This window comes from Fistularia commersonii, chromosome 35 (assembly GCF_037954325.1).
Source record: "Fistularia commersonii isolate RoL2024-O1a breed Wild chromosome 35, RoL_Fcom_v1.0, whole genome shotgun sequence".
NCBI classification, from domain to species: domain Eukaryota; kingdom Metazoa; phylum Chordata; class Actinopteri; order Syngnathiformes; family Fistulariidae; genus Fistularia; species Fistularia commersonii.
Genome location: NC_141318.1, coordinates 3,732,218 through 3,757,915, shown reverse-complemented (window position 1 = coordinate 3,757,915; position 25,698 = coordinate 3,732,218). Strand labels below are relative to the sequence as shown.

Here is a 25,698-nt window from a genome sequence, read left to right as displayed (position 1 = left end):
CTTCATCAACTTTGTCTCTCCTCGGTGGAGGAGATGGAGAGGTGCTGTTCAATTAGATGGAGTTTTTTTTATACAATAAAGAGAACAGAATGGGCTTTTAAGCACCCTAAAATGGGTGAATTTCATCTTAAAATGTAAAAATATATAGATAAAATCAGTTTTATGTGTGTACAGCCAGGTTAGAAGGAGGAACAAGGGAATAGCCGACCCTGGCAATCAGACCAGCAACAACAAAAACAATCCAATCCCATTACGGTGTCTTTATTTTTCATTAGAAGCGGAAATATCGTACAAAAATATAAATACACCGGCAGAGGATTGTATTTTACTGGCGGGATGCGCCCGTGCATGCGGGCATTATGTCAATCAGGATGAGTGACTGGGCCATTACAGGCCATCAGAGTCCATTGTCTAGAGGTCTGCAGCGCGGCTCCAGCTTCTCCTCCAGGACACGGTCTGGTCCGCAGACCCAGGGGTCGCCCGTCTCCCACTGCCACTTCTCCAGACTCTGCCTGAGGGCGGCCAGGATGTCGCCGTGGGCCGGGTCCCACGCCAGGTTACTGGTCTCCACGGGGTCCGTCCTACGGGGGGGTCGAGAGTACATATGTCACCAGGCCATCAGCTCTCCAAACCAGTCCTGGAATATTACTTAGTGGATCCGTTGCGTCGACGATATGAGGCCGATAACATAAAACCTCCCAGATGTAGCATTTCCCCCCCCATTGCATTTTCCAATTTTATTTCAGCCTCTTCAAAGTTCATAATTCGATTCATATGTAATAACATTTTTTCTTCCATTTGTGAGAAGGCCATCGCCGCAAGCCAATGCCCGTGCAAATGGAGGCTGCCCAAACCGGGACGGGACGCAGCGACCGGGAACGTTAGAAATGAGACGCACTTGTCAGATGAAGCCTTCGCCGTTTCCGTTAAATTCCGTCTCTGAGACACCGACGCCTCGCTTTAACTGCAGCACAGGTAAGCGCGTTAATATTCGGATTATAAAACACATTTTGCCGCTTTGTTTGTGTGTTTGTTTACCGTAAATCCTTTGCGGTATAAATAGATCAGTGAAATTCCACTTTGATGTCACGGGTGAGATCGGCAGCTCTGAAAAGTCCAATAGACGGTGAGCCACGCTTTTAATTGGGATTAATGAAGAAGGAAAACATCATCCTGATGCATGATGATGACGACTACACTAAATTCAAACGGTTCACTTCCAGGATTCAGATTTCTTTTTTTATCAATTCATCTTTTGATTTCAAACCTTCACGTGGACAGCAAGAGTCACGAGCATTCCCCGGTGCGGCTGGCCGGGCTACGGCAAGAACTCCCTTGGAGTCTCTAAATCCTAAAGTCCTCATTCATCCCAAGTTTATCTAAATTTCCATAAGCTCTGTTGCTGTGGGGACATTTTTTTTCCCTCCAGATTTATTCCTGAAGATATTTCAAAAAGCCAATATTAAAACGCTTTGTCAAAGTAGCAAATAAAATCAGGGTCCAACGGAATAATGTGAATAATATATGTGTACAATATGGCAAGTGGTACAGTGCTTAGTGCTACCCTATATATTGTTTATTTACAGTCGGCTGAAGTTTAATCATGTATGATTATATTAATAACAGCATTGTAAGTAATGTTGGACCCTAATAAGTGGACGATAAAGCATGTAATTATTAAGTTTGTTTTCATTCAAATCACTTCATTTTTCCCCATTTGAATCAGAGCTACACCACTGCAGTGATTATCTCCTTGTTCTCATCCTCGTCCGTAGGCGCCATCATGAGACCTGGCGGCAGTGGCGGCCACACACCTGGTGTCGAACAGCTCCCAGCGCTCTCTGTAGTAGTACTGCTGCAGGCTCTTGCACCAGCGGGTCGTCTCGCCGCGGCGCGTCCGGTTCAGGACGTCCTGAAAGGTGGGTGACACGTAGAAGTCCTGGTCGATGGGGAAGGGCATGCGGTAGTGGAGGTTGTGGAGAAGGTGGTACGGCCCCTGGCGGATGGAGCGCATGGGGTAGAACATGGTCACCTGGAGGATGAGGACAGGGACAGCAGTCAGAAAGGTGCGTGATTCACTCCTGAGTGTTTTCTTTCATTTTTGGGGGGCGGTTTACACGGACCTCGTGGAGCGACTGGCTGCCGTAGACTGTGTTCCAGCCGCTCGGCTCTTTCTCCAGTGCCGGCAGCAGGGAGCGGCCGGTGAGGTGAACCGGGGCGTCGGTGCGGCCGGGGAGGTGGTAGGACGGGTAGGGAATGGAAAACCAGTCCAGGATGGTGGGAGTGATGTCTGACCCCGGGGAGAGAGGAGAAAAGACGAACGCTCAATGTCGGAAAAATGAACACCGAGAATCATTTCTCGATATTCAATAGAAGAGATGAAATCAGTGACTCATCGCTAATAAACGGTTTACCAGAAAAATGACGCGGCATCACGAAGCCAACCTTTAACTCTATCGTTCATCCTTTATCGTCTACTCTGCTAATCCTGCTCACGGGGTCACGAGTGAGGGCGGAGCCAATGGCGGCGGGCATCAGGGTTAGAGGCGGGGCTTAACCCGGATGGGTTAACCCTCTCGTTCACACCTGTTTTTGGGCTACATGAGGAAGAAAACCCTGTCGACCACCCGATTAGAACCTGGAGCCTTCCTGCTTTAAGGAGCGAGCTCAGACTCCTGAACTGCCACGATGCTCTATGATGGTATATAAAATGTATTCAATTTTTTACTCCTTTTTTTTTTGTGCTAATGTCTGCTAAACTGAGCTTTCTTTGATGGATTTTTGAGGTGAACGACGTGCTCAATTTTTCAGAGATTCATCAGGATTTTGTCGCGTGATTTTCTAAATGGGTGAATTTGCACAAAGGAAAGAGATGAGACAATCAAATAATGGATTGCATAATGCACACATGAGAAGGTGACATTGCAAAAAACTGAGAAAATCAAAATCGTCAGTAATACTACGCGCTAAAATTTAGGAAGAGGCAAATATTTATTTATAAATGTGCATGTGCTTGAAGAAACCATGAATGGATACAAACATGTAAATGCAACCTTATACTCCACTTTTCCCCATGACATTGTAAAATATTTACAACCATTTCATCACAGCCTGTTTTTGAGATGAATAACTCAGCTAAGATTGTCGGGTCCGGTCACATCATGACAGGGAAAACTGCTGTGGGTTGTTTTTCATCAAACATGGTAACAAGCAGGCATCTCTGAAAACCAACATCTTGTTAATTTTGCCCCTAAAGACAAAATAATGTCCTGGAATATTAAATATATTGAGCCCTGATGGTGGAGGTCTTTCTAGTTTGTACCATTGAGAAGGCGCCACCTAGTGACCAATTTGGTACATTACACCTGTCAGTATAAACCTTTCAATCTGCCCATTCCTGTCACTTATAAAGATATTTTAACCCCTTGCCCCTTCCGGTATTCCTTACCCAGCAGGCTGACGTAGGCTGAGCTGGTGTCCCCCCATCGTGCACGGTGCTCTGGCGAGGAAACCAACATGGGCTCAGCCGTTCCAGAGCGGTAGAGGTTGGTTCTGCCGTTGGGGAAGGGTATGCCGTTGTCCGAGCTGTAGATGACCAGCGTGTCATTCTCGTAGCCGGCGTCCCGCAGCTCCTGCAGGACCAGGCCGATGCCTGGGGGGGGGGGCAAGTTTACACCACAGAAAGCTGTTTTAAAAGAAGAAACACCATGTGTGTGTTTTTGTGTGTCACACACCCACCTTGATCCAGCCGGCTCACTGTGGTGTACTGAGCCGCCAGATCGGCCCGGGCCACAGGTGTGTCGGGCACAAATGGGGGTACCTGAGTTAGAACGCAGACAGACCAGATTCAAACATCGAACGGTTCTGGTCGGACTTTCGGAGCTCGACAGCGATGGCTTTGCGACTCATCTCTGGTGACTGACTGACCTTGACTTGATCTGGAGTATAATATTGCGGTGTCCAGTCGGGGATTCTTCCCATCCCCATCTCACCGTTGCCAAACTTCTCACAGAAGGCTCCGTACTGAGGCTGGGAGTGTCCACAGCGGTGGACGTCGTGGAAGCCGACATAGAGGAAAAAAGGCCTCTCTTCGTCTTTTGTGACGTTCACACCAGCTCTACCCTCCTTGGCGCTCCGCCTCCTCTCGGCTGCCTCTTCTTTGTGGGTCTGGAAAAACTTGCGGACCAGGTGTTTGATGAGCGTGATGTTTCTCCCCACCTGCAGGATGGAGTTAGTTTCTTCCGTGTAGGCAAAGTCAAACGGGTAGACGTATCCTGGGCCCACGTGTTTTTTCCCAACGATACCTGTGTAAGGGAGGGCATGATAATTTATTGGGAGAGGTAGGGCTTACCCTGGATGGATCACCTGTCAATCAAAGGACCTCACATGGAGACATCCAACCGTTTCTCCCTCATTCAGACTGACGTACAATTTCAGTCATCCATGAACCTTCTGACTGTTTTTGGACTGTGGAAGGGTTTTGGAGAGACCCCAGGCAGGGGAACATAGAGAAATGTGGATTCTTTTTGCACGCAACATCCCGCCCACACTAAACCAGACCTGATTTAGGTAAACTTGGATGTGTACCTGTGTGTATGTCGGCTTTGCCGAGGAGCAGCGGCAGACTCTGCACGCCATCAAACGAGTTGAAGTGATGGACGGCATGATGAAGTCCGTACATACCATTTTGATGCTTAAAGAAAGGGTAGATTAGATATCACTAATACGTCGTTACGGCTAAACAAGTGTTTTTGTGTGTGTGTGTGTGTGTGTGTGTGTGTGTGTGTGTGTGTGTGTGTGTGTGTGTGTGTGTATGTATGTGTGTCACCTGGGGCAGGCCGCTGAGGATGGTAGAGCGGCTCGGGGAGCAGCTGCTGACGGAGGTGAAGGCATTGTTGAACACCAGGCTGCGCTGGGCTAGGGAGCGCAGGTTGGGGGTGCGGACTATCGAGTTGTTGTACACCTCTGTCTCGAAGCCCGCATCGTCAGCTGGAGGACAGCAAATGTACAGGCTCATCAGACAGACCGTATGTGTGTGTGTTTTAAGTATCCTAATAACAACTTTTTTCATTGTGAGTTTCAATTGAATAATTTGCCTAAGGGCTGATCCCAGCTGCCAAGAGGAAGAGAGGCTAGGTTTAATCGGGGCCAATCACCTGTCAATCATAGGCCAACAAATAAGAGACATTTACTGTCGATTCACGCAGACAGACAATTAAGAGTATCAAATTAACAGTTCTGTCTGTAATGCATAAACACACATGAATTGCCTTATTTCTATTCAATTTAATGGCCTTGATTTTTATTTCATGTAATTCCTTCCACAGAGGCTGCATTTCAAAGTGACTCCCAAAAACCAGTAACACAGTCAGCGGTGCCGCCCTTCCCCTCCAGAGGAGGAGCTTTCAGGAGGAACCGCTGTGACCGGTTTACAGGGATGAGGAAAAGCGACCTCTTGAACCCTCAGTGCGAGTGAGTCCAGCAACTTGTCCCAGCACAGAAAGGTCAAGAGAGGGTGTGAAACTCAGCCAGACTGGGTTCATGGGAGGGGACAGACTGTAGACCCTTTAAGGGATCAGTTCCGTGCTGGAGACAAAGTCAATGTTATGAAAAGTCTCCCAGGTGTAACGTTGCGGCCCAGGCCACCCGAGTGTTTACAAATGGTGCCGCGGTGACTTCGCACTATAACAGGGCACTCCCCTTTGTAAACACTGACATGGTGAGATTTTTATAAAAGTGATAAACTACCAAAAAAGGAGAACGTTTAGAAGAATTCCATACACATTGTGAAACACCACTTAATCAGATTCCAGACACTAAAAAAAGTCGTTTTTAAGAATTATTACTTATCATTTTTTCATTATAACAAAGAGATAGTTCAAAAGAATGTAACAACCGACCGATTATGACGAGAACGTTTCTCCTCTTCGAGTTTGCGGTGCAAAGTGTTGCCACAAAGATGAAAAGCAGCTCGAGGAGCAGCATGATGATGAGGACGAAACATCCAAAACAACATAAATAGGAAACAAATCTACTGAGTCCCTCCCAAGCGCAGCATGGGGATGTAAATCCTACAGGTAGCTTCCGGGAACACTAACCGCGCATGACCGCGGCGCGAGGGCTCGTCTGTTTCACTTCCTGAAACAAGCCGAACGGGCGGTCACATGACACACGTCACGTGACAAATGGAGGAATCAGAATTAGCAGCGGTATGCCAAATCGGAATAAGGAGTTTTCCAAATCCTTACGCTTTTTAGTACTATGTACTTGGTATTTTTATATCATCTACTATTCAATAATATACAAAAGTCTCAAAATATACTATATGCTGCATTTAAAATGAGACCGTAAGTTTGGATTTAAGTGGTAAGTTTCGCATTTTTATCCGGCCCGCCAAACTATTTTCTTTGAATATTAGTAAGTATTTTCAATCAACATTGAATTTAGAAACTCCTTATTTTTTTCCTTTTGTTGACTTTTGTATGGATGATTACACACAAAACAATGTCGGTACATTTATGTTATCACTCATTATTTTAAAGTTGAAATAAAATGGCAAAAATGTAAATATTTAAATTGTAACTTTCATTTTGTTTTATTTAGATGATATCGAGTTGGCCCTCCCCTCACAATTGCCCACCCCTGCTGTAAAGACTCACAACTATTTAAATTTAATTCGTAAATAAAGTACTATTTTATTTTCCTTCGTGCTTCGCTGCCATATCCGCTTTGTTTGACACAAACGCGCTCATGCCTGCTGCTTGGATCACGTGACAGACACCGAGATACGTCACTCAATCACGTGACACACACAACAGCGCCGAGAACGAAAGCCGGCGGACGGAGGACTACTTTTCTTTTTCTTTCATTTTATTTAGTTTTTAATAATTTTTTTAGTTTTTTGTTTTATATTTGGACTTCTTATGTTTCATAGAAACGAAGAATAGAGAGGGATGATCCAGTTCGACGGTTAAATCCCTCCAGGTGTCCGAGGAAACCGGGTCGGAACCGCGGATGGACTCAGAGGCGGAGGCGGCGATGGACCGAGCCCCGGAGAGAGACGCGGCACCGGGATGCTTCTTCCTCGGGTCGCTGAGGGCGTGGCTGCCGGTCCTCTCCTGGCTGCCCCGGTACCGGCTCCGGTGGCTCCGGATGGACGCACTAGCCGGCGTGACCGTCGGTCTGACGACCGTCCCTCAGGCACTGGCCTACGCCGAGGTGGCCGGCCTGCCCGTCCAGGTGGGACAGAGACCTGAGGAGGTCTCACACATCACTAAGAGGGGGTTTAAAAAAGTGGAGAGAAATGCTCATCTTGCTCATTATTTCCCTCCCTCACAAAAGTTATACATTTAAAACTCAGGTCACGTGTTGATACACAGGTGGACTAATACTATGTGTTTTACCCCAGTTGCATCCCACGAGAATTCAGAAGCATTATGCTCCAAATCCGGTGGATTTGAGTTCCAGAACCAGCCGTCGTCTCATTACCCCCCTCTTCTCCCCTCCCGGCAGTACGGGCTCTACTCGGCCTTCATGGGGGGCTTCGTCTACAGCCTCCTGGGGACGTCCAAGGACGTGACTCTGGGTCCGACGGCCATCATGTCCCTCCTGTGTTTCTCTGTGGTGGGCGGCGAGCCCCGGCGCGCCGTGCTCCTCAGCCTCCTCTGCGGACTCATCCAGGCCTCCATGGCATTCCTGAGATTAGGTGAGCCGAGGGCTGCCCGAGTCATGCCAAAATCTTGTGACAACCCCACCACCACCACCACCACCACCCATGTGCGCTGACCTCAAAAGATATCTTTTCGTGTTGGAGTTGCCCAGCAGGGGACCCGCTGTTCTGCATCCAGTCCAGACTGAGCTCTGAGGTTTTACTCAGGAAGCATTGAATGAGGAAACCGGAGGTTCGCGTGAAAGTGCAGAACAATCACTGCCTGCCACTGAGTCAATTACTTCCTGCGTCTGCCTGCTTTTTATTTTAACTTACTGCATTTTAAAGCAGCAGCACAAACTAAAAAATAGAGAAGGATGTTTTAACTCTTGTGCAACAACTGAAATATCCATGGAAACCTTTGAGACGCAGAGATATGTCCAGATTTCCAAATCTCTCTCTGGCCTGTAGAGCCCAGTGTGCAACTGAGTTCTTCGTCTTCTTCCCACAGTCCAAAAAACAGTCAGCAGATTCATTGAAGGCCCTAGGTGTGACTGACAGAGTGAATGGTTCTATTATGTTGCCCCATGGTGGTGATTGACAGGTGATCTTGTGATTGACAGCTGACCCATCCAGGTTTAATGGAGTTGTTTATTCACGAGAGCTCTCCCCCTTCAGGTTTCCTGTTGGACTTCATTTCTTACCCTGTAATCAAAGGTTTCACCTGTGCTGCTGCAATAACAATTGGCTTTGGCCAGGTCAAGGTGTGACACACAAACACATACACACACGCACACACACACACATCGTTAACTGACTTCTGACCTCAAGATATTACACAATAGCTTCATTTTTATAGTTTTATGTTTTATCACCTGCTGGAAACTCAGCAGGTCAACGATTCATGGTAAACAAAAGAGACCGAAATGAGCCAATGAGCAAACAGACATTTGGTGGTTTTTTTTTTCTGTGAGTCAGGACACAAAGAGTAAAAAAATAAACGAAACCAAGTGTATTAGACGATCGTACTTCAGAGATTAGCACATTTGTTTGACGTGTTGTTTTATTATTTTTTTGTTCCTCAACATATACAACCACATCACAAATGTTACAGATTGTGGGAACGATTCAAATATACTCGTGCTTTGTGTTAGTTTTATTTATTGTCTTAATTTAGGGGGTTGTCACAGCTAATACAAACCCAGCGTTTAGCTGGCTTCTCCTGCCGGGCTCCTGTCTGTCACTAAGTTCTCTGAGGACTCCAAATTGTTCGTAGGTGTGAATTACAGGCCCAACGTCTCCATAAGTGGCCCTGTGACTAACAGGTGACCCATCCAGTTTAAGCCCTGCCTCTCAGCCCCAATGTCAGCTGACAATAACAACTGATAAGATAACCTGATAAGATACATTTATATCATCCTTTCTGATTATTGTCCCATTACCTCCTGCACAGAAACCAATAGAAATCCAGATTCTTCTCCAAAATCTGTGTCTAGAATCTTTTGGGACTCCAAGACATTCCGCACGAGTTCCTCCCGCAAGTCTACTACACCTTCCTGAAGATCCCGGAGGCACGGATAGGCGACGTGGTCCTGGGTCTCCTCTGTCTGGGTGTGCTGATCATGCTGGTGTTCATGAAGACAAGCCTGGGCCCCGCAGACACCGGCGTCTATGCCAGGGTCGCCCGGAAACTGGTGTGGGCAGTTGCTACGAGTCAGTACCCCCTATGTGTTCTCATGAAGTAGTTGTTATTCATGATTAGTCTGCACCAGGAGTCGTGGACATGTGATTTTTACATCATTTTTGATAAAAACTAAATTTTCTTTCTGGTGTTGAGCAGTGCGTAATGCGCTGGTGGTCTTGGCCGCGTCCATCGTCACCTTCTCCTGGGAGGTCAGCGGTCATCACGTGTTTACGATAACCGGAAAAACTCCTCAGGGGCTCCCGCCGTTCAGGCCACCGCCCACCTCAGACACCATGCCCAATGGCACCGCAATTCCATTTGGCGACATCGTCAAGGTAACATGCCAGCTTTGGGCAGGGATTGTGTAAGTCCTGTGGATTGACAGGTCTGACTAACCGGTGGCTTTCACTTCCTAAAACCTGTTTTCCCTTCTAGAGAAACCACTTCCTCCTCCTATTGTTTATTATTTTTTGCGCAGGATTTCGGCGGAGGCCTTGCCGTGATCCCCCTCATGGGTCTGCTGGAGAGCATCGCCATCGCCAAAGCCTTCGGTGACTTCCATTTCAGCCGTTTCTCGGCCACGCCGGCGGCCCTCAACCCGCCAATGATGCAAAACTCTTTTCTTCTACAGCTGCGTTTGGTGGTTGGGTGGTGAAGTTTCTTTTGTTTTATTCCCCCCATCTCTCCTCAGCCAGTCAGAATGGCTACAGGATCGACGCCAACCAGGAGTTGCTGGCAATCGGCGTGACCAACGTCATGGGCTCCTTCGTGTCAGCGTACCCCGTCACTGGTAGCTTTGGGAGGTGTGTGTTTGTGTGTGACATCTCTGAATGTTGCAATTTAGGACTCAACAAACAGTCTTATGAGTTTCACGTTTCATCTTATGTTCCTTAGTCTGATGTAACACCCTCTAAATCTTGACATCCATGTTTACTGAACAATCATAGATTTGGTGTGCTGTTGACTATATGTAGTGCTTCCTTTGGATAAAATGAAGCCTTTTCTTTTTAAACTTCTTATATCTGCAGCCCAATCTTGTCTCGTTCTGTTCAGGACGGCGGTGAATTCCCAGACTGGCGTTTGCACCCCGGCAGGAGGGATCTTCACCAGTGAGTCCAATACATTGAGCTACTCCCTTTGTTTTTATGGAAGCATGTAGGTATCATAATTCAAATTAAAATGCATCAGCAAACATGCTTTTTTTCATTTTCAGAATGTGGCTGCATAGTTTGATTCGTAACTAATATGAGTGACTTGTAAGCCAAACCTGCATTTTCACTTTCTTCTTCCAAACTGCTCATTATGTGACTTAATCCAAATTCAAAAGTAAGACATATAAGATTTAATTTTCAAATCATACCGCGGGAAATCAAATGTCAATAAGAAATGGCAAATTTGAAAATTAAAATGCATTGGCAGGATTTTTTCTTCATTTTCAGAATGTGGCTGCATGTTTTGACTTTATGATCCTCATATGCGTCCATATGTTGAGAGCGGCGCAAGTTTGTCAGACTCCTTCTTTTCTCCAGGTCATTTCAACATGGTTGACCAGTAAATACAAGACTTGTATTCTATCCCTTTTATGTTACACAATTATCTTTTCCTTCAACTGATATATGTTTGAGTGGAATCAGTGTTACCTTGGTCAAATAGTCCGACACTGTCTTTTTTATCGCTGCTTTTCTTTCTCTGTGTTTTTCCCTTTGACAGTCGGCATTTCAGCTGTTTCTAATCTTAAAAGTGATAATTCCAGTGTTTTAAAGGATATCAATTCAAGCAGTGCAATGACTGGCATCTGGGACAAACAATTAGATTACATTTGATCTCCTCCTGTAAATGAGTCTTGAGTATATTATTAAAATAGATGAATTAAAAAAAATGCTTAATTTCTTTTTTTTTTTTTATCCCAAATTTGTCTTAAAAAAAGACGTAATCCTGGCATCCCTGCGTCAAAAGCTCCTGTGAAAGGTGTTTTTTTTTTAATTGTTCACCTGACATTTGCAGGACATTTCATCTTGTTTTCCTCAGGCTCTTCGTCGTAATGTTCGCATATTTAGTTTCACTAGAAAGTAATAAAAATAACATGGAATCAATATTAGAATGTGGGAGTGTACCACAGACTCCTGCCGCCATGTTCAGGCTCCGTGTTTGAGATTTCTTTTTGACAGATCATCCCTGTGTGTTTTTCCCTTGCAGGCGTAATTGTACTGCTGTCCCTGGCCTTCCTCATGCCGGCCTTCTACTACATCCCAAAAGCGTCCTTGGCCGCCGTCATCATCTGCGCCGTAGCTCCGATGGTGGATTACCGCGTCGCGGCCAAGATGTGGAGGATATGCAGTGGGGTTTTTTAGCGTCGCTTCTTAGCACCACGCCAAAGTTTCTCGCATGGACGTGGTTCAAACCTGAGAGCTTTATCTCCCTCCCCTCTTCCCAGAGCTGGACTTGCTGCCTTTTGCCACAACGCTCCTGATGAGCTTCTGGCAGATACAGTATGGCATCGTAGGCGGCGTTGCCGTCTCTGGTGCCCTGCTGATGTACAACGTGGCCAGGCCTCGGATAAAGGTATCCAAAGAAAATGTTTGTGACGCTCGCTCTCAACAGGCCTCAACCGAATACATCCCTCATTTGTTCAGCAATTGACTGGTTGAGTCCCGCTGTCAAAAGAGGTGTGTTAAAAATTTCTATTGAAATAACTGCGGATCAAGATTACAGATCTATTAGGTCACCTGGTAACAATTTCATAGCTCTCATGTCAACATAGATGTATTTGTTGAGAATAAATTGACCTGGGGACGGCAGCAGGGCAAAACAGTCTTTGTGAGATGGTGCACGGTGCTTCTTTCCTGTGCGAGGTTGTCGCGGTGACGCGTACCCACTCACTGCGCGCAGGTGTCGGAGCCGGGGTTGCTGCTGGTGGAGCTGGCCAGCGGGCTCAGCTTCCCCGCCGCCGAGCATCTCAGCCGCCTCCTCCACACGCAGGCTCTGCAGGGTGAGCAGCACGTCTTTCCCCCCCTTCACGGGCCGGGCTGAAACGCTGACGGCAGCTGTCTTTGCCCCCCCACCTTTCAGCGTCTCCCCCTCGGCCCGTGGTCCTGGACTGCCACCACGTCAGTGTCCTGGATTACACGGTCATCAGTGAGATCAGGGATTTGCTGCGGCAGTTCAGTCTCAAGGAGGTTCCCCTGGTCTTTGCCGGACTGCAGGTACCATCATCCTCCTCTGGGATTATATAAAACTTCAAAATAGAATCTGCATATTTAATTGTGTTTGCTGTTTTGTGCCCCTTCTCCTTCCCGCTGACGCCATCTGCCCGGGGCCTTTTCCTGCCACAAGCTCCCCGTCTTGGAGGTTCTCCTCGCCGCTGACCTGCAGGATTTCAGGTATGCGGACAGCGTGGAGGCGGCACTGCAGGCGGAGTCTGGAAGTCCTTCTGCAGGAGAGACACGGGAACCTTTTGACCAGTGAGGGAGGCCTGCTTGAACAACAACAAAAAAAAAAAGACATATATATATATTTTTTTTTTGTGGTAGATATATATATATATATGAGGTGAAAGACAAAGTTCAGGAAAGTGTAACTACCTCCAGCATGCCTGGGGATGTCACCACTGAACTTCTGATTCTGCCAAATTTCACGCCGGTGATCAGTGCGGAATCCAGCACGGACCATTTTAGATATTTTTATTCAGACACAGTGGGTGGATTGAAGCCTCCAGAATAAAGAGAATACACTGCTGCTATTGTAGCCTTTATATTGAAAAAATAACATTTATCTTAGGTGTGCCTGTAGCAGCAGTGATGAAGAGACAGTCTGAAAACTTTTTTACTCATAATCTTCTACTTTTTTTTTCATCGGAATAAAGATGTTCAAAGTATCAGCGTCCTTGCTGGGGGATCTTTTTAAAATCCCACCCCTGCAAATGCCAAGGGAGTGTCAGACACATGTACCCTTCCCATGCACGGCATTAAAAGTGTTGATTCTGTGAACTGAATTATTAAATTGATGCCAATTTAAAAGCCAGCCATTCAGCATTCCAAAGATACACTCACAGATAACTATGTCTAACCTTCAAACCGGTTTAGTCACATTTGTGATGATAGTGACTTGTCAATTATATACCTTCAGCGTGAACATCTTATTGCCTCTTAAAAATAATGGAGGTTATGCAAATATCTCAGAGATCGCACAAAAAGCTTAGCACATTGACTTCACATCAACGACCACCATCAGCACGCTTGGATCAACCTGGGACTCGAGCTCTTCTACTCTGGTCATTTTAGTTTATTTGCCCTTGAGAAATACCAGTAAGTCGTGACCAACAGAATTTTTCACAGAATTGTATTTTTGTGATTTGTTTGTTTTTTCCATTTTATTGACTTCATCGTTGTTCAAATGGGAATGTATTTTCCACAACCTCAGACTCTGCTCAACCCCGGCACTGTTCATGTGCACTTTTCAATTTGTTGTCGAAGATGTTTTTTTTTTTTTTTTAAATGGAGATAATGAATAAAAAGTGCATATTTTCCTCCTGTTGCTCTGTGCTGCCTTGATATCCTGCCAAGTCATGATGTGCAGTAACCCTGACTCAACTGCAAAACAGCTGCAATGCATTGTGGGTAGACCGCTGCAATGCTATGACGAATGCTGCATTTAAGGTCCATGATAATGTCACCACTGTCTGTAAATGGCGAAAAACTATGGCATACCGAATTTCCTACATCGGATGAATTTCTGAAATCTTGTGAAACAGCCTGTTGCGCTATGCTCTTTTAGCATGGTCCTGGTTCGCATCTGGCCCGCAGGCCGCCCAGTGAATAAGCCTGGCCTCGTATAACCTGCCGCCAACCCACCGCTGGCACCGCCACCATGGTTATTTGTGCAGGTGGACCTGGAGGGGGTTCAGCATTTTCCTCAAGGATCCCAAGATGCAACCTCCGGTGCCTCCGGTCCCCCCGACTACTACTCTGCCACTCTTCCTCCAGAAATACAACCTCCGTGTCTCTGTGATGGCAGCGATGGAAGTGCCTCCACTTGACATCCGGTTCGTTCGGGTCCCAGCTGGATTGGCGGCAGCGGCGGCGACCCGGGTCCCATAATGCGATCATCACCACTGATTTCTCACAGATTCGTGTTTTGTCTTGCGAAGAACGCGGGGGGCATTTTCAACCTCCTATGAGGGAGAGCCCAGTATGAACCTGCAACCCCTTTTTTGACGGTTACAGAAAAACGGTGATTCATTGTCACTCATCTGGTGGTGTTTGAGTTATTTTCTTTAGTTTTGTCATAAGAACCAGCACTTGAAAGGCTTCATGAATCCATGCGGCATTTGGCCGAAGCATTCATGAAAGCGAGGTCACGGTTTTGTGTGTGTGTGTGTGTGTGTGTGTGTGTGTGTGTGTGGATGGTGCCTCGGCTCAAACGCGGGAGGGACCTACTCTACTGGATGATGGGCTGGTCTAATCAGGAAATCGAAAGCACAGTCACATTCGTTTCATCTACAAGGAAACAAATCACACACAGGTACGGCACTGTGAGACACTGTTGACAAAGAACATGCTTGTTTAAACCAAAAGTGTGATGACACCAACTGTTCCAGTCAGACGAGTCATTGTGTTTTTTACAGCCATCTCTTCCGCAATGATAGGACTCATGGAATTAAAAAAAGGTGGAGTGTCACCCTTAGGTATGTCCCTTTTTCGAAGGTGATCAGTGAAATTGTTTTCTTTTGTTTCCCTCCAGATTGATGTCACCTGACACCGTGCCAACAGCAAAAATTTGGACCTACAATTTGCCAAAGCACACCTTCACACTCCAGGTATAAAAACCTCGCACCTCATCTTCAGCAATCCAGATCCCTCCCTGACTGGTTCCTGGACACTCACTCTGCCTCTCCAGAAGGTAAAAGCCAAGACTAAATAGAAAATAGATATCACACACAGTGGTGCTGCTGTAAAGCATCATATGGTGTCGCTTCTGCACTTTTGTTTTCAGGAAATTGTTTTCCAGGTTGCTGTCCAAAATGGGGATACCCGGGTGTTTCTTATTGTGCCTAACGCTGCAGATGATTATGGGAAGGATTTCAGGTACCATATTTTTCTTAAAGATCCAAAAAATATATATATATTTTTGACTTTGCATTTCTGGGGCTTGTATCGCATGATGTGTTGCGCTCGGAGGGACAGCAGTTGAGTTTGTCGGTTCATTCCAACAATTTCAGCATAGATGTTCTCACAGTTTCCACAGGACTTAAATGCAAAATCCCATCAGTCCCACTAAAGGTTCCTGGTTTGTGCTCTTTGTCTGCCAGCTGTCGCAACAAAGAGACAATTTCTTCGCCAACAGGACATACACTCAAGTCTTGCAAGGATGGCTCATCAGCGATGGCCTCGTCTGTGGCGGCACCCCTTGTGGAAACTGGGGTTGTCAGGGACTGAATTGAATGTCAAGGCAACAATGGCACCTAGAGATTAATCAATTGTTTAATTTAGAATGTAATTCATTTGGATAGGTGAAAGTTCACGCAAACAAAGTTCATGTTGGTCAAACACAAAAAATAAGAATCAAAATGGTTTTGCACAAATCATGTGTTGTTTTTTTTATTCCATCGTGAAGAGCGGTTGATGGGAGAGAACCTGTTGACATAACCAGATGATGAATTAATCTTCCTCAGGACAAGACGGAGCAGTACGACTGGCCGGTGCAGGAAACAGCCCCTGCTCTGGCAGAGTGGAGGTCTTTCACCGTGGACAGTGGGGGACAGTGTGTGACGACAGATGGAACTTGAATGATGCCCAGGTGGTGTGTCGTCAGGTGGGCTGCGGCTCTGCCCTCTCAGCACCGCGAAGGGCCCGGTTTGGAGAGGGAAGTGGCTCTATTTGGTTGGATGATGTCCGCTGCACTGGTAGCGAGTCAACGCTCAGTGAGTGCAGACACCGAGGCGTGGGATCCCACAACTGTGGCCACAATGAGGACGCCAGTGTGATCTGTGAAGGTAACTTCACATTTGAAAAGGTGGATTAATTGACAACTGTGTCAATAGCGAGTCTCTGTCATTGAATATTGGATAGTGTGTTAGTGTATTGAATTGTAGCGTCCGATCAGACAAGTTCAACAGTTATGAGTGGTTGGTACACAAACCCTTATTTTATTAGCACAGCGACGTTCAAAACCCTACAACGAAAGAGGCTCAAAAACTCTTTTCCTCCGCGGCTCTTCAACATCTACATGCAAATCCTGCCCCCCCTCTCTCCTCGGAAACACATTCACAGTCAATAGGAAATTACAGAACTCTGGACATTCCTCTCAACAGTATTGTAGGCTTGTTACAGAATGTTGTATGGTATGCCATATTATTGTCTTCAGATGATTATAAAAACCCAACAAAAATAAATACAAGACAATTTTTTTCCTCTGGCTCTCTGGTCAAAAACATCAACGTTATGCTAATTGTTGTTGTTGGTTTTTTTCAGAGGCTCCAATGGTGAGGCTGGTCGACTCTGACAGCCCCTGCTCTGGCAGAGTGGAGGTCTTCTACCGTGGACAATGGGGGACAGTTTGTGACGACAGATGGGACTTGAACGATGCCCAGGTGGTGTGTCGACAGGTGGGCTGCGGCTCTGCCCTCTCAGCGCCGCGAAGGGCCCGGTTCGGAAGGGGAAGCGGCCCTATTTGGTTGGATGATGTCCGCTGCACTGGTGGCGAGTCAACGCTCAGTGCGTGCAGACACCGAGGCGTTGGTTCCCACAACTGTGGTCACCGTGAGGACGCTAGTGTGATTTGTGCAGGTAACTAAGAACAATATTTATGTGCACTTGCCCCTTTATTTCCAATACCTAAGAAATTCAAATGGCCTCCTGCACAAGCTGAAAGACATCCTCCTAATTTAAGCATACCAAAATACTGTAGTTGGTACTGCAACGAATTTCCTATGAGGTTTTTGCAAGAAATATCTTGATAACATTCTGATTTTCTAATCAGTCCAACCAGACTTAAGCAGCACAACAGCTCCAACACCTCCATCCACAACCAGTACTCCCTCTTGGACACCAGTGAGCACTCCAGGAGTAGAAGGTGTGGTCCGCCTGGCTGGTGGTGCAGGAAACAGCCCCTGCTCTGGCAGAGTGGAGGTCTTCTTCCATGGACAGTGGGGGACAGTGTGTGACGACAGATGGGACTTGAACGATGCCCAGGTGGTGTGTCGACAGGTGGGCTGCGGCTCTGCCCTCTCAGCGCTGCGAAGGGCCCGGTTTGGAGAGGGAAGTGGCTCTATTTGGTTGGATGATGTCCGCTGCACTGGTAGCGAGTCGACGCTCAGTGAGTGCAGACACCGAGGCGTTGGTTCCCACAACTGTGGTCACCATGAGGACGCTAGTGTGATTTGTGCAGGTAACTAAGAACAATATTTATGTGCACTCACCACTTTATTTCCGATACTTAGAAATCCAAATAGCCTCCTGCATAAACTGAAGGACATCCTCCTTATTTAAGCATACCAAAATACTGTAGTTAGTACTGTAACAAATATCCTATGAGGTTTTTGCAAGAAATAGCATGATAACATTCTGATTTTCTAATCAGTCCAACCAGACTTAAGCAGCACAACAGCTCCAACACCTCCATCCACAACCAGTACTCCCTCTATAACACCAGTGAGCACTTCAGGAGAAGAAGGTGGGGTCCGCCTGGCTGGTGGTGCAGGAAACAGCAACTGCTCTGGGAGAGTGGAGGTCTTCTTCCATGGACAGTGGGGGACAGTGTGTGACGACGGATGGGACTTGAACGATGCCCAGGTGGTGTGTCAACAGCTGGGCTGCGGCAGCGCCCTCGCAGCACCGGTCTTTGCCCTATTTGGAGAGGGCAGTGGGCCTATTTGGTTGGATGATGTAGAGTGCTCAGGCAGCGAGTTGGAGCTCAGTGAGTGCAGACACGTACCCATTGGTTTCCATGACTGTGGTCACTATGAGGACGCCAGCGTGATCTGTGAAGGTAACTAAGAACAATATTTATGTGGACTCACCACTTTATTCCCGATACTTAGAAATCCAAATAGCCTCCTGCATAAACTGAAGGACATCCTCCTAATTTAAGCATACCAAAATACTGTAGTTAGTACTGTAACAAATATCCTATGAGGTTTTTGTAAGAAATAGCATGATAACATTCTGATTTTCTAATCAGTCCAACCAGACTTAAGCAGCACAACAGCTCCAACACCTCCATCCACAACCAGTACTCCCTCTTGGACACCAGTGAGCACTTCAGGAGAAGAAGGTGTGGTCCGCCTTGTGGGAACTGGCAACAGCGGCTGCTCCGGTAGAGTGGAGGTCTTCTACTATGGACAGTGGGGGACAGTGTGTGATGACAGCTGGGACCTGAATGATGCCCAGGTGGTGTGTCGGCAGCTGGGCTGCGGCAGTGCCCTCTCAGCACCGCACAGTGCCTTATTTGGACAGGGCAGTGGGCCTATTTGGTTGGATAATGTCCGGTGCTCAGGCAATGAGTGGGGGCTCAGTGAATGCAGACACCTACCCGTCGGTTTCCACAACTGTGATCACTATGAGGACGCCAGCGTGATCTGTGAAGGTCCCTGAGAGCAATATTTGGCACCTTTATTCCCCATACTTGAGCAATGCAAATAGAAAATTAGTTACACCTCTGATCAACTACAAGCTGGCATTTCTGTCGCACTTTCCTGGTTATTTCTTTCCCAAATAATCACCCTTTGTGTGAGTTTCCTCATCATCTTCAATGATTTCCCATCTACAATGCAATAGTTTCCCAGAGCAGTGAACCAAAGGAAAGGATCTAGAGCACTACCCTGTGTTCAGGGATACAACTACAGTAATTTGATTTAAAATCCTATTTCTCCATCTTTGCATGCTTGTCTGATTTCTTTTTCATGTTTTGTTTCTATAAATTGTAACACGGGGGCGTCTCAAAACATTTTTATCTACATTGTTAATGCTTCGTTGTTTTCAGCATCCAGAATTAAATTTTTTATTTCAATATATTGTGACATGGTGCCATCTCACATCATTTATTTCTGCATTGTTAATGCTGTGTTGTTTTCATCATCATGTTCAAATGAGCCAGTGCTTTCCATCACAAATCTTGATGATTTTTTAGTTTGTTAAGACTTTTCACCTCAGTTTGCAGGGTTTTTTGTTATTACGTGCTTGGGCAACAGTACCGGCATAGCAATTTTCAAGGAACATCATAATGTTAAGATCCATCCATCCATCCATCTACCTCCATTTATCCAGAGTCGAGTCATGGGGGCAGCAGCCAGAGCAGTGAGGCCCAGACTTCCCTCCACCCCACCACATGGCTGTGGCAGTGCGCTCTCAGTGCCGCAAAGGGGCTGGTTCGGAAGGGGAAGTAGCTCTATTTGGTTGGATGATGTCCAGTGCGAGGGCAGCAAGTCATGGCCTGACAAAACACCTCCCGGAGCAGGAAGATTGCCCGCGAGAGATGATCAATGCCTTCTCCAGGTCCACAATACACATGTAGACTGGTTGGGCAAACTCCCATGCCCCCCGAGGACCCTGCCGAGGGTGAAGAGCTGGACCACTGTTCCACAACCAGGACGATAACCACACTGCTCGCCCTGGATCCAAAGTCCACAACCTGGCGGACCCTCTTTTCCAGCATTGCTGAATAGACCTTACCAGGGAGGCTGAGGTGTGTGATCCCCCCTGTAGTTGGAGCACAACCGCCGATCCCCCTTTTTAAAAAGAGGTTCACCACCCCGGTCTGCCAGTCCAGTGGCACTGTCCCTAGTTTCCATGCAATGGGGCAGAGGCGTGTCAGCCAGGACAGCCCTAGAACATCCAGAGCCTTGAGGAACCCAAGGCGGACCTCATTCACCCCTGCTGCCCCGCTACTGAAGAGCTTTTTGACAGCTTCAGCAACTTCAGCCCCAAAAATAGGTGTGTCCGCTCCAAAGTCCCTCAGCTCTGCTTCCTCATTGGAAGGCTTTTCAACGGGGTTGAGGAGGTCTCGGAAATATTCCTGCCACTGATCTATAACGTCTCGAGTTGAGCTCAGCAGCGCCCCGCTCCCACTGTACACAGTGTTGACAGAGCACTGCGTCCCCCTCCTGAGCCGCCGGATGGTGGACCAGAATGTTCTCAATGCCCACCTGAAGACTTTCTCCATGGTCTCCCCGTACTCTTCCCGTGCCCAAGTTTTTGCCTCGGCAATCACCAAATCCGCATACCACTTGGCCTGCCGGTACCTGTCAGCTGCCTCCACAACCCCACAGGCCAGAAAGGCCAGATAGGACTCCTTCTTCAGTTTGATGGCATCCCTCACCACTGGAGTCCACCAGCGGATTTGAGGATTGCCAATGTGACAGATGCCGATCGCCTTGCAGCCGCAGCTCCGGTCTGCCACCTCGACAATGGAAGCATGGAACATGGCCCTTTCGGACTCAATGTCCCCTGCCTCCCTCGGTACATGGTTGTAGTTCTGTCGGAGGTTGGAGTTGATACTCCTTTTGACAGGGGATTCTGCTGGACGTTCCCAGCAGACCCTCAAATTACATTTGGGTCTGCCAGGGCTGACCACCATTGGAGCCAGCCCACCACCAGGAGGTGATCGGTTGACACCTCTACCCCTCTCTTCACCAGTGTGTCCAGGACATGCGGCCACAAGGTCGATCAAAGAACTGTGGCCTAAGGTCTGTTGGCGCCAAGTGCACTTATGGACACCTTTATGTCTAAACGTGGTGTTCGTTAGGGACAATCCATTACGAGCACAGAAGTCCAATAACAAAACACCACTCGGGTTCAGATCAGGGGGGTCGTTCCTCCCCATCACTCCCTTCCAAGTCTCCCAGTATATCGAGGGAGTCCCTGGTAGGAGTGCTCTCTAGCAGCCCATCTAGGGACCCAAAGATGGGTGGGTGAACTGAACTGTTGTTGGGTGCGTTGCCACAAACAACAGTCAGAACCCATCTTCTACTACCTACTCTCTTGTCCACCAGGTTGAACCCCAATGTGCACAGAACAGGAAGAATACTCCATATGTGGACTTGTTTTTCCATATATTGTGCACTGCTTGATCAACAAGCAGCGGACACCCTGTTCTGAATACATGCCACTGTTTTGACTTATCAGTCAAAGCATACTTTCACACAGAACAGTAAAGTTACTGCGCAAATATATATACTAATGCACCTGGACACATCCTCAGTGATGTTCCTGGGATCATTGGGTGTTTCGGGTCTTTCAACATCATACACCCTCATCCAGGTGACCCAGCCAGGACAGATCAGACCCCGGCATGTGTCCAGTTGGCACGCTAGCTACCATGACTCTCTGCTCTTGAGCCACAGCCATCTTGAGGCCCTCTCTGCCGCTTCGGTGGTATTGCAGATGGCTCTTCTCCTATGCTGCCCGACGATGCCCAGACAACCCAGAGTGCTGGCATAGGACCGGGCCGCAAAGCCCCTGCAGCCCACTTCTACAAGAAGGCATTTTGCCCTCCATCCTGCTTGCTGGCACTCATTGACCAGTCCCGTGTGCTTGGAGAGCTTCCTCTCAAAAGCCTCTTCCAGGCGGTCTTCCCATGGGACGGTCAACTCCAGCATTATCACTTGCTTGGTGGCCTCTGATACAAGGACAATGTCAGGACTGCAAAGTGCTGCTGCTACTCCCAGACACTTCCACACCTCCGAAGGTATATCATCAGGGCCAACTGCTTTTCCACTCTTCATCCTCTTCAATGCTGCCTTCCTCACTTCACTTTTACTTAATTGTGCTACTTTGTGTTCTACAATAGTCCCCTCTTCTACCCTTGCCTCTCTTTCATTTTCCACATTCATCAGCTCTTCAAAGTACCCTTTCCATCTTCCCATCACTCTTCTAGCATCTGTCAATACATTTCCCTCTCTGTCCTTAATCACCCGGACCTGTTGTAATCCTTTCCATCTTTATCTCTCTGTTTCGCCAACCTGTATAGATCATTCTCCCCCTCCTTACTATCCAACCTAGCATACAAGTCATCGTACGCCCTTTGTTTTGCCTTTGCTACCTCTATCTTTACCTTTTGCCGCACGTCCCTGAACTCCTGTCTGTTCTCTTCAGTCCTCTCAGTATCCCACTTCTTCTTTGCTAACCGCTTTCTCTGTATATACTCCTGCACTTCCTCATTCCACCACCAAGTCTCCTTATCTACTTTCCTTCCAGATGACACACCAAGTACTCTTTTACCTGTCTCCCTGGCAACACTAGCTGTTGTTGTCCAATCATCTGGAAGCTCACCCTGACCACCCAGACCCTTTCTCAACTCCTCCCTGAAAACCATGCAACACTCCTCCCTTTTCAGCTTCCACCATTTTGTCCTCTGCTCTGCCTTTGTCCTCTTCATCTTCCTTGTCACCAGAGTCATCCTACAAACCACCATCCTATGCTGTCTGGCTACACTCTCACCTACAACTACTTTGCAGTCACTGATCTCTTTCAGGTTACCTTGTTTATACAAGATGTAGTCTACCTGCGTGCTCCTACCTCCGCTCTTATAAGTTACTCTATGTTCCTGTTTTTCTGGAAAAAGGTGTTCACTACAGCCATTTCCATCCTTTTTGCAAAATCTACCACCATCTGTCCCTCTGCATTCCTATCCTGGATACCAAATCTGCCCATCACTTCTTCATCCCCTCTATTGCCTTCACCAACATGTCCATTGAAGTCTGCACCAATTACCACTCTCTCATTTCTGGGAATACTCTGCATCACTTCATCTAACTCATTCCAGAACTTCTCCTTCTCTTCAGATTCACATCCCACCTGTTGGGCATGGCCACTAACAACATTGAGTATCACACCTTTGATTTCCAGTTTCAGACTTATAAGTCTGTCTGACATTCTTTTCACCTCTAGGACGTTCCTAACAAACTCCTCCTTCAAGATAACTCCTACTCCATTTCTCTTCTTGTCAGTACCATAATAGTACAACTTAAAGCCTGCTCCTAAGCTTCTAGCCTTACTACCTTTCCACCTGGTCTCCAGGTGTATATCCACAGTATATCCACCTTCCTTCTCTGCATTATGTCGACCAACTCTCTACCTTTTCCTGTCATAGTCCCAATATTCAAAGTCCCTACTCTCAGTCCCAAACTCTTTCCTTTCCTCCTCTCTCTCTGCTTCCGAACACGCACTCCTCCTCTTCTTCTTGTTCTTGTTCTTCGACCCACAGTAGCCCAATTTCCATTAGTACCCTGTAGGTCATCAGTACTAATGGCAGTCGTTGTTAACCCGGTCCACGACCGATCCTGTATGATATAGTTATGGTTGACTCGCATGTTTGGTTTTGGCAAAAGTTTTACACCGGATGCCCTTCCTGACGCAAACCTCTGCATTTATCCGGGCTTGAGACCGGCACAGGGAGACACTACTCCGTGCCCCCCCAAGGCAGGCTTGGAGAGACACGGCCCAGTGCCGCCCTGAGGCTGCATTCAGCATTTTCCTCAGGGATCCTAAGATTAAATTTCTGGTGCTGCCGGCTAAAATAATCAGTAGGTTACCAGGTTACCTACCTGCCACTCTTCTTCCTGTAACACAACCTCAAGATCTCTGAGAAGACAAAAGCAATGTCCGAGTGCCTCCACTTGCTTTCCGGCAACTGTGGGTCCCTGCTGGAACGGCAGCGACGACCCGAGTCCACCAATCCTATTATCACCACTGATTTGTCACAGCTTCGTGCTTTCTCTTGCGAAGAACGTGGGGGCCATTTTCAAAAATATATTCCTCCTACAAGGGAGGGTTACTAGGACAGGGTCATAGTTTGGGTTCTCATTATTATGGCTATTAATGTTTTGATTTCTACCTGCTGACACAATAAAACCTGCAACCATTTGCTTCTTTCGCCCGAATCTGCCTTGACACTGTTGTAACAACCAACTTAGGCATTATCTCTCGCTACTTTGCTCGAGGGCACTCGTTTGTTTGGAGACTTTGTTGGCCTCCAGCTGCTTCTCACGTGCGGCACAAATAAACACAAACAAAAACAAACACACTGCTACCCTGATAACAGGGCTTTACTTTATCCAACCAATTATTCTGCTTTTGAGCTCAGTATGAACCTGCAACCGCCTTTTTTCATGGTTAAAGAAAATCAAACCCACACTTTAAGTCGTGGATTCATGATCATTCATCTGGAGTGTGCTGTCCCTGTTTCTGCGTGGCATTCTAGTTTTCTTTTGTTTTGTCATGAGAACCAACACTCGAAGGGCTTTCAGGAATGTACGCGGCATTCGGCCAATGCATTCGGGACTTACCAACATCGAGAGCTGCAAATATTGCATAGACAACATTTTTCTTTTGTGCAAAGGTCAACCATTCACCTCAAAATAACAAGACGCTGGTTTGATAGACAAATGGCAACTCTTGGGTTGCAATGAACGCATTGATTCCGATGAAAAATGACAAGGAGTGATGCATACAACAGCAATTTAAAGAAACACAATAAATCTAATCTGTCGTTTACAAAGCACTGAAGCTTTTGTTTGAAGCATTTGTTTTCTGTGCTTGCATTCCTCCATTGCTCAGGGGAAATATATCAACCCGCCGAAGAGGCCGCTCTTGTTTCCAGAGACATCTCTGGAAACGTGTGTTTTCATGACCCGTGATGGCAGATTTCTTGAGATACAAATCGAAAGCCTCAGTTCGCATTGGGAGTGCGCATGGATGATTCACCGGTGATGAAGATGGGGTTGCGAGGTCATGATTTTGTGTGTGTGTTTGTGTGTGTGTGTGTGAAGATGGTGCCTTGGCTCAGGCGCAGGAGGAACATGCTCTACTGGATGAGGGACAGGTCTAAGTGTGCTCATCAGGCGATCAAAAGCTAGATCGCATCAGTTTCATTTACCAGGAGGACCCACATTTACAGGAAACAAATCACACACAGATACGGCATTGTGATACACTGTGTACAAAGGCGATGTTTGTTTAAAATGTCCTGTGAAAACACCTGCTATTCCAGTCAGACAAGTCACTGAATTTTTTACAGCCATCTTTTCTGCAGTTCTGGGGTCAATGAAATAAAAAAAACATAGTGGCTCACCCCCTTAGGTATTTCACCTTTAGACAGGTGATCAGTGAAACTGATTTGATTTGTACCAGGAGAACAGGTTCATGCAGGTACATGCGATGTCAAGCGATGAGGGGACATCCTCGACTGACTTACAGACCTGTGCGGTTATGAAAAGTATTTCTTTTGTTTCCCTCCAGATTGATGCTCTTCCAATGTCCCCTGAATCCGTGCCAACAGCAAATGTTTTGACCAATGATTTCCCAGAGCACACCTTTGCACACCTGGGTATAAGTACCTCATACCCCGCCTTCTTGAACAACCCAGATCCCTT

General features: G+C 47.0%; 2 protein-coding genes across 2 annotated transcripts; one reads left to right on the top strand and one right to left on the bottom strand.

Moving 5' to 3' along the window:
* Positions 1-240: 240 nt before the first annotated feature.
* On the bottom strand, positions 241-6,137 carry sgsh (N-sulfoglucosamine sulfohydrolase (sulfamidase)). The gene is made up of 9 exons (XM_086142925.1): positions 5,901-6,137; positions 4,829-4,989; positions 4,588-4,693; positions 3,928-4,304; positions 3,739-3,820; positions 3,449-3,652; positions 2,124-2,290; positions 1,815-2,032; positions 241-581 (listed from the first exon to the last, which is right to left on the bottom strand). Exons 1-9 carry the CDS (start codon positions 5,983-5,985, stop codon positions 398-400), a joined length of 1,584 nt encoding a protein of 527 aa, XP_085999051.1. The 5' UTR covers positions 5,986-6,137; the 3' UTR covers positions 241-397.
* Positions 6,138-6,788: 651 nt separating this feature from the next.
* On the top strand, positions 6,789-13,863 carry slc26a11 (solute carrier family 26 member 11). The gene is made up of 13 exons (XM_086142572.1): positions 6,789-7,239; positions 7,513-7,705; positions 8,327-8,412; positions 9,145-9,361; positions 9,489-9,667; positions 9,811-9,883; positions 10,024-10,135; positions 10,386-10,441; positions 11,529-11,669; positions 11,767-11,894; positions 12,222-12,321; positions 12,402-12,535; positions 12,666-13,863. Exons 1-13 carry the CDS (start codon positions 7,015-7,017, stop codon positions 12,795-12,797), a joined length of 1,776 nt encoding a protein of 591 aa, XP_085998698.1. The 5' UTR covers positions 6,789-7,014; the 3' UTR covers positions 12,798-13,863.
* Positions 13,864-25,698: the final 11,835 nt, after the last annotated feature.

Coding starts and splice junctions, on each gene's coding strand:
- sgsh (XM_086142925.1), bottom strand. CDS start 5,985: ATGCTGCTCCTCGAGCTGCTTTTCATCTTTGTGGCAACACTTTGCACC. Junction 4,694..4,828: donor TCCTCAGCGGCCTGCCCCAG/GTGACACACATA, acceptor CCTTTCTTTAAG/CATCAAAATGGTATGTACGG. Junction 3,653..3,738: donor AGTGAGCCGGCTGGATCAAG/GTGGGTGTGTGA, acceptor CCCCCCCCCCAG/GCATCGGCCTGGTCCTGCAG.
- slc26a11 (XM_086142572.1), top strand. CDS start 7,015: ATGGACTCAGAGGCGGAGGCGGCGATGGACCGAGCCCCGGAGAGAGAC. Junction 10,136..10,385: donor GTCACTGGTAGCTTTGGGAG/GTGTGTGTTTGT, acceptor CGTTCTGTTCAG/GACGGCGGTGAATTCCCAGA. Junction 11,670..11,766: donor CAAGATGTGGAGGATATGCA/GTGGGGTTTTTT, acceptor CCCTCTTCCCAG/AGCTGGACTTGCTGCCTTTT.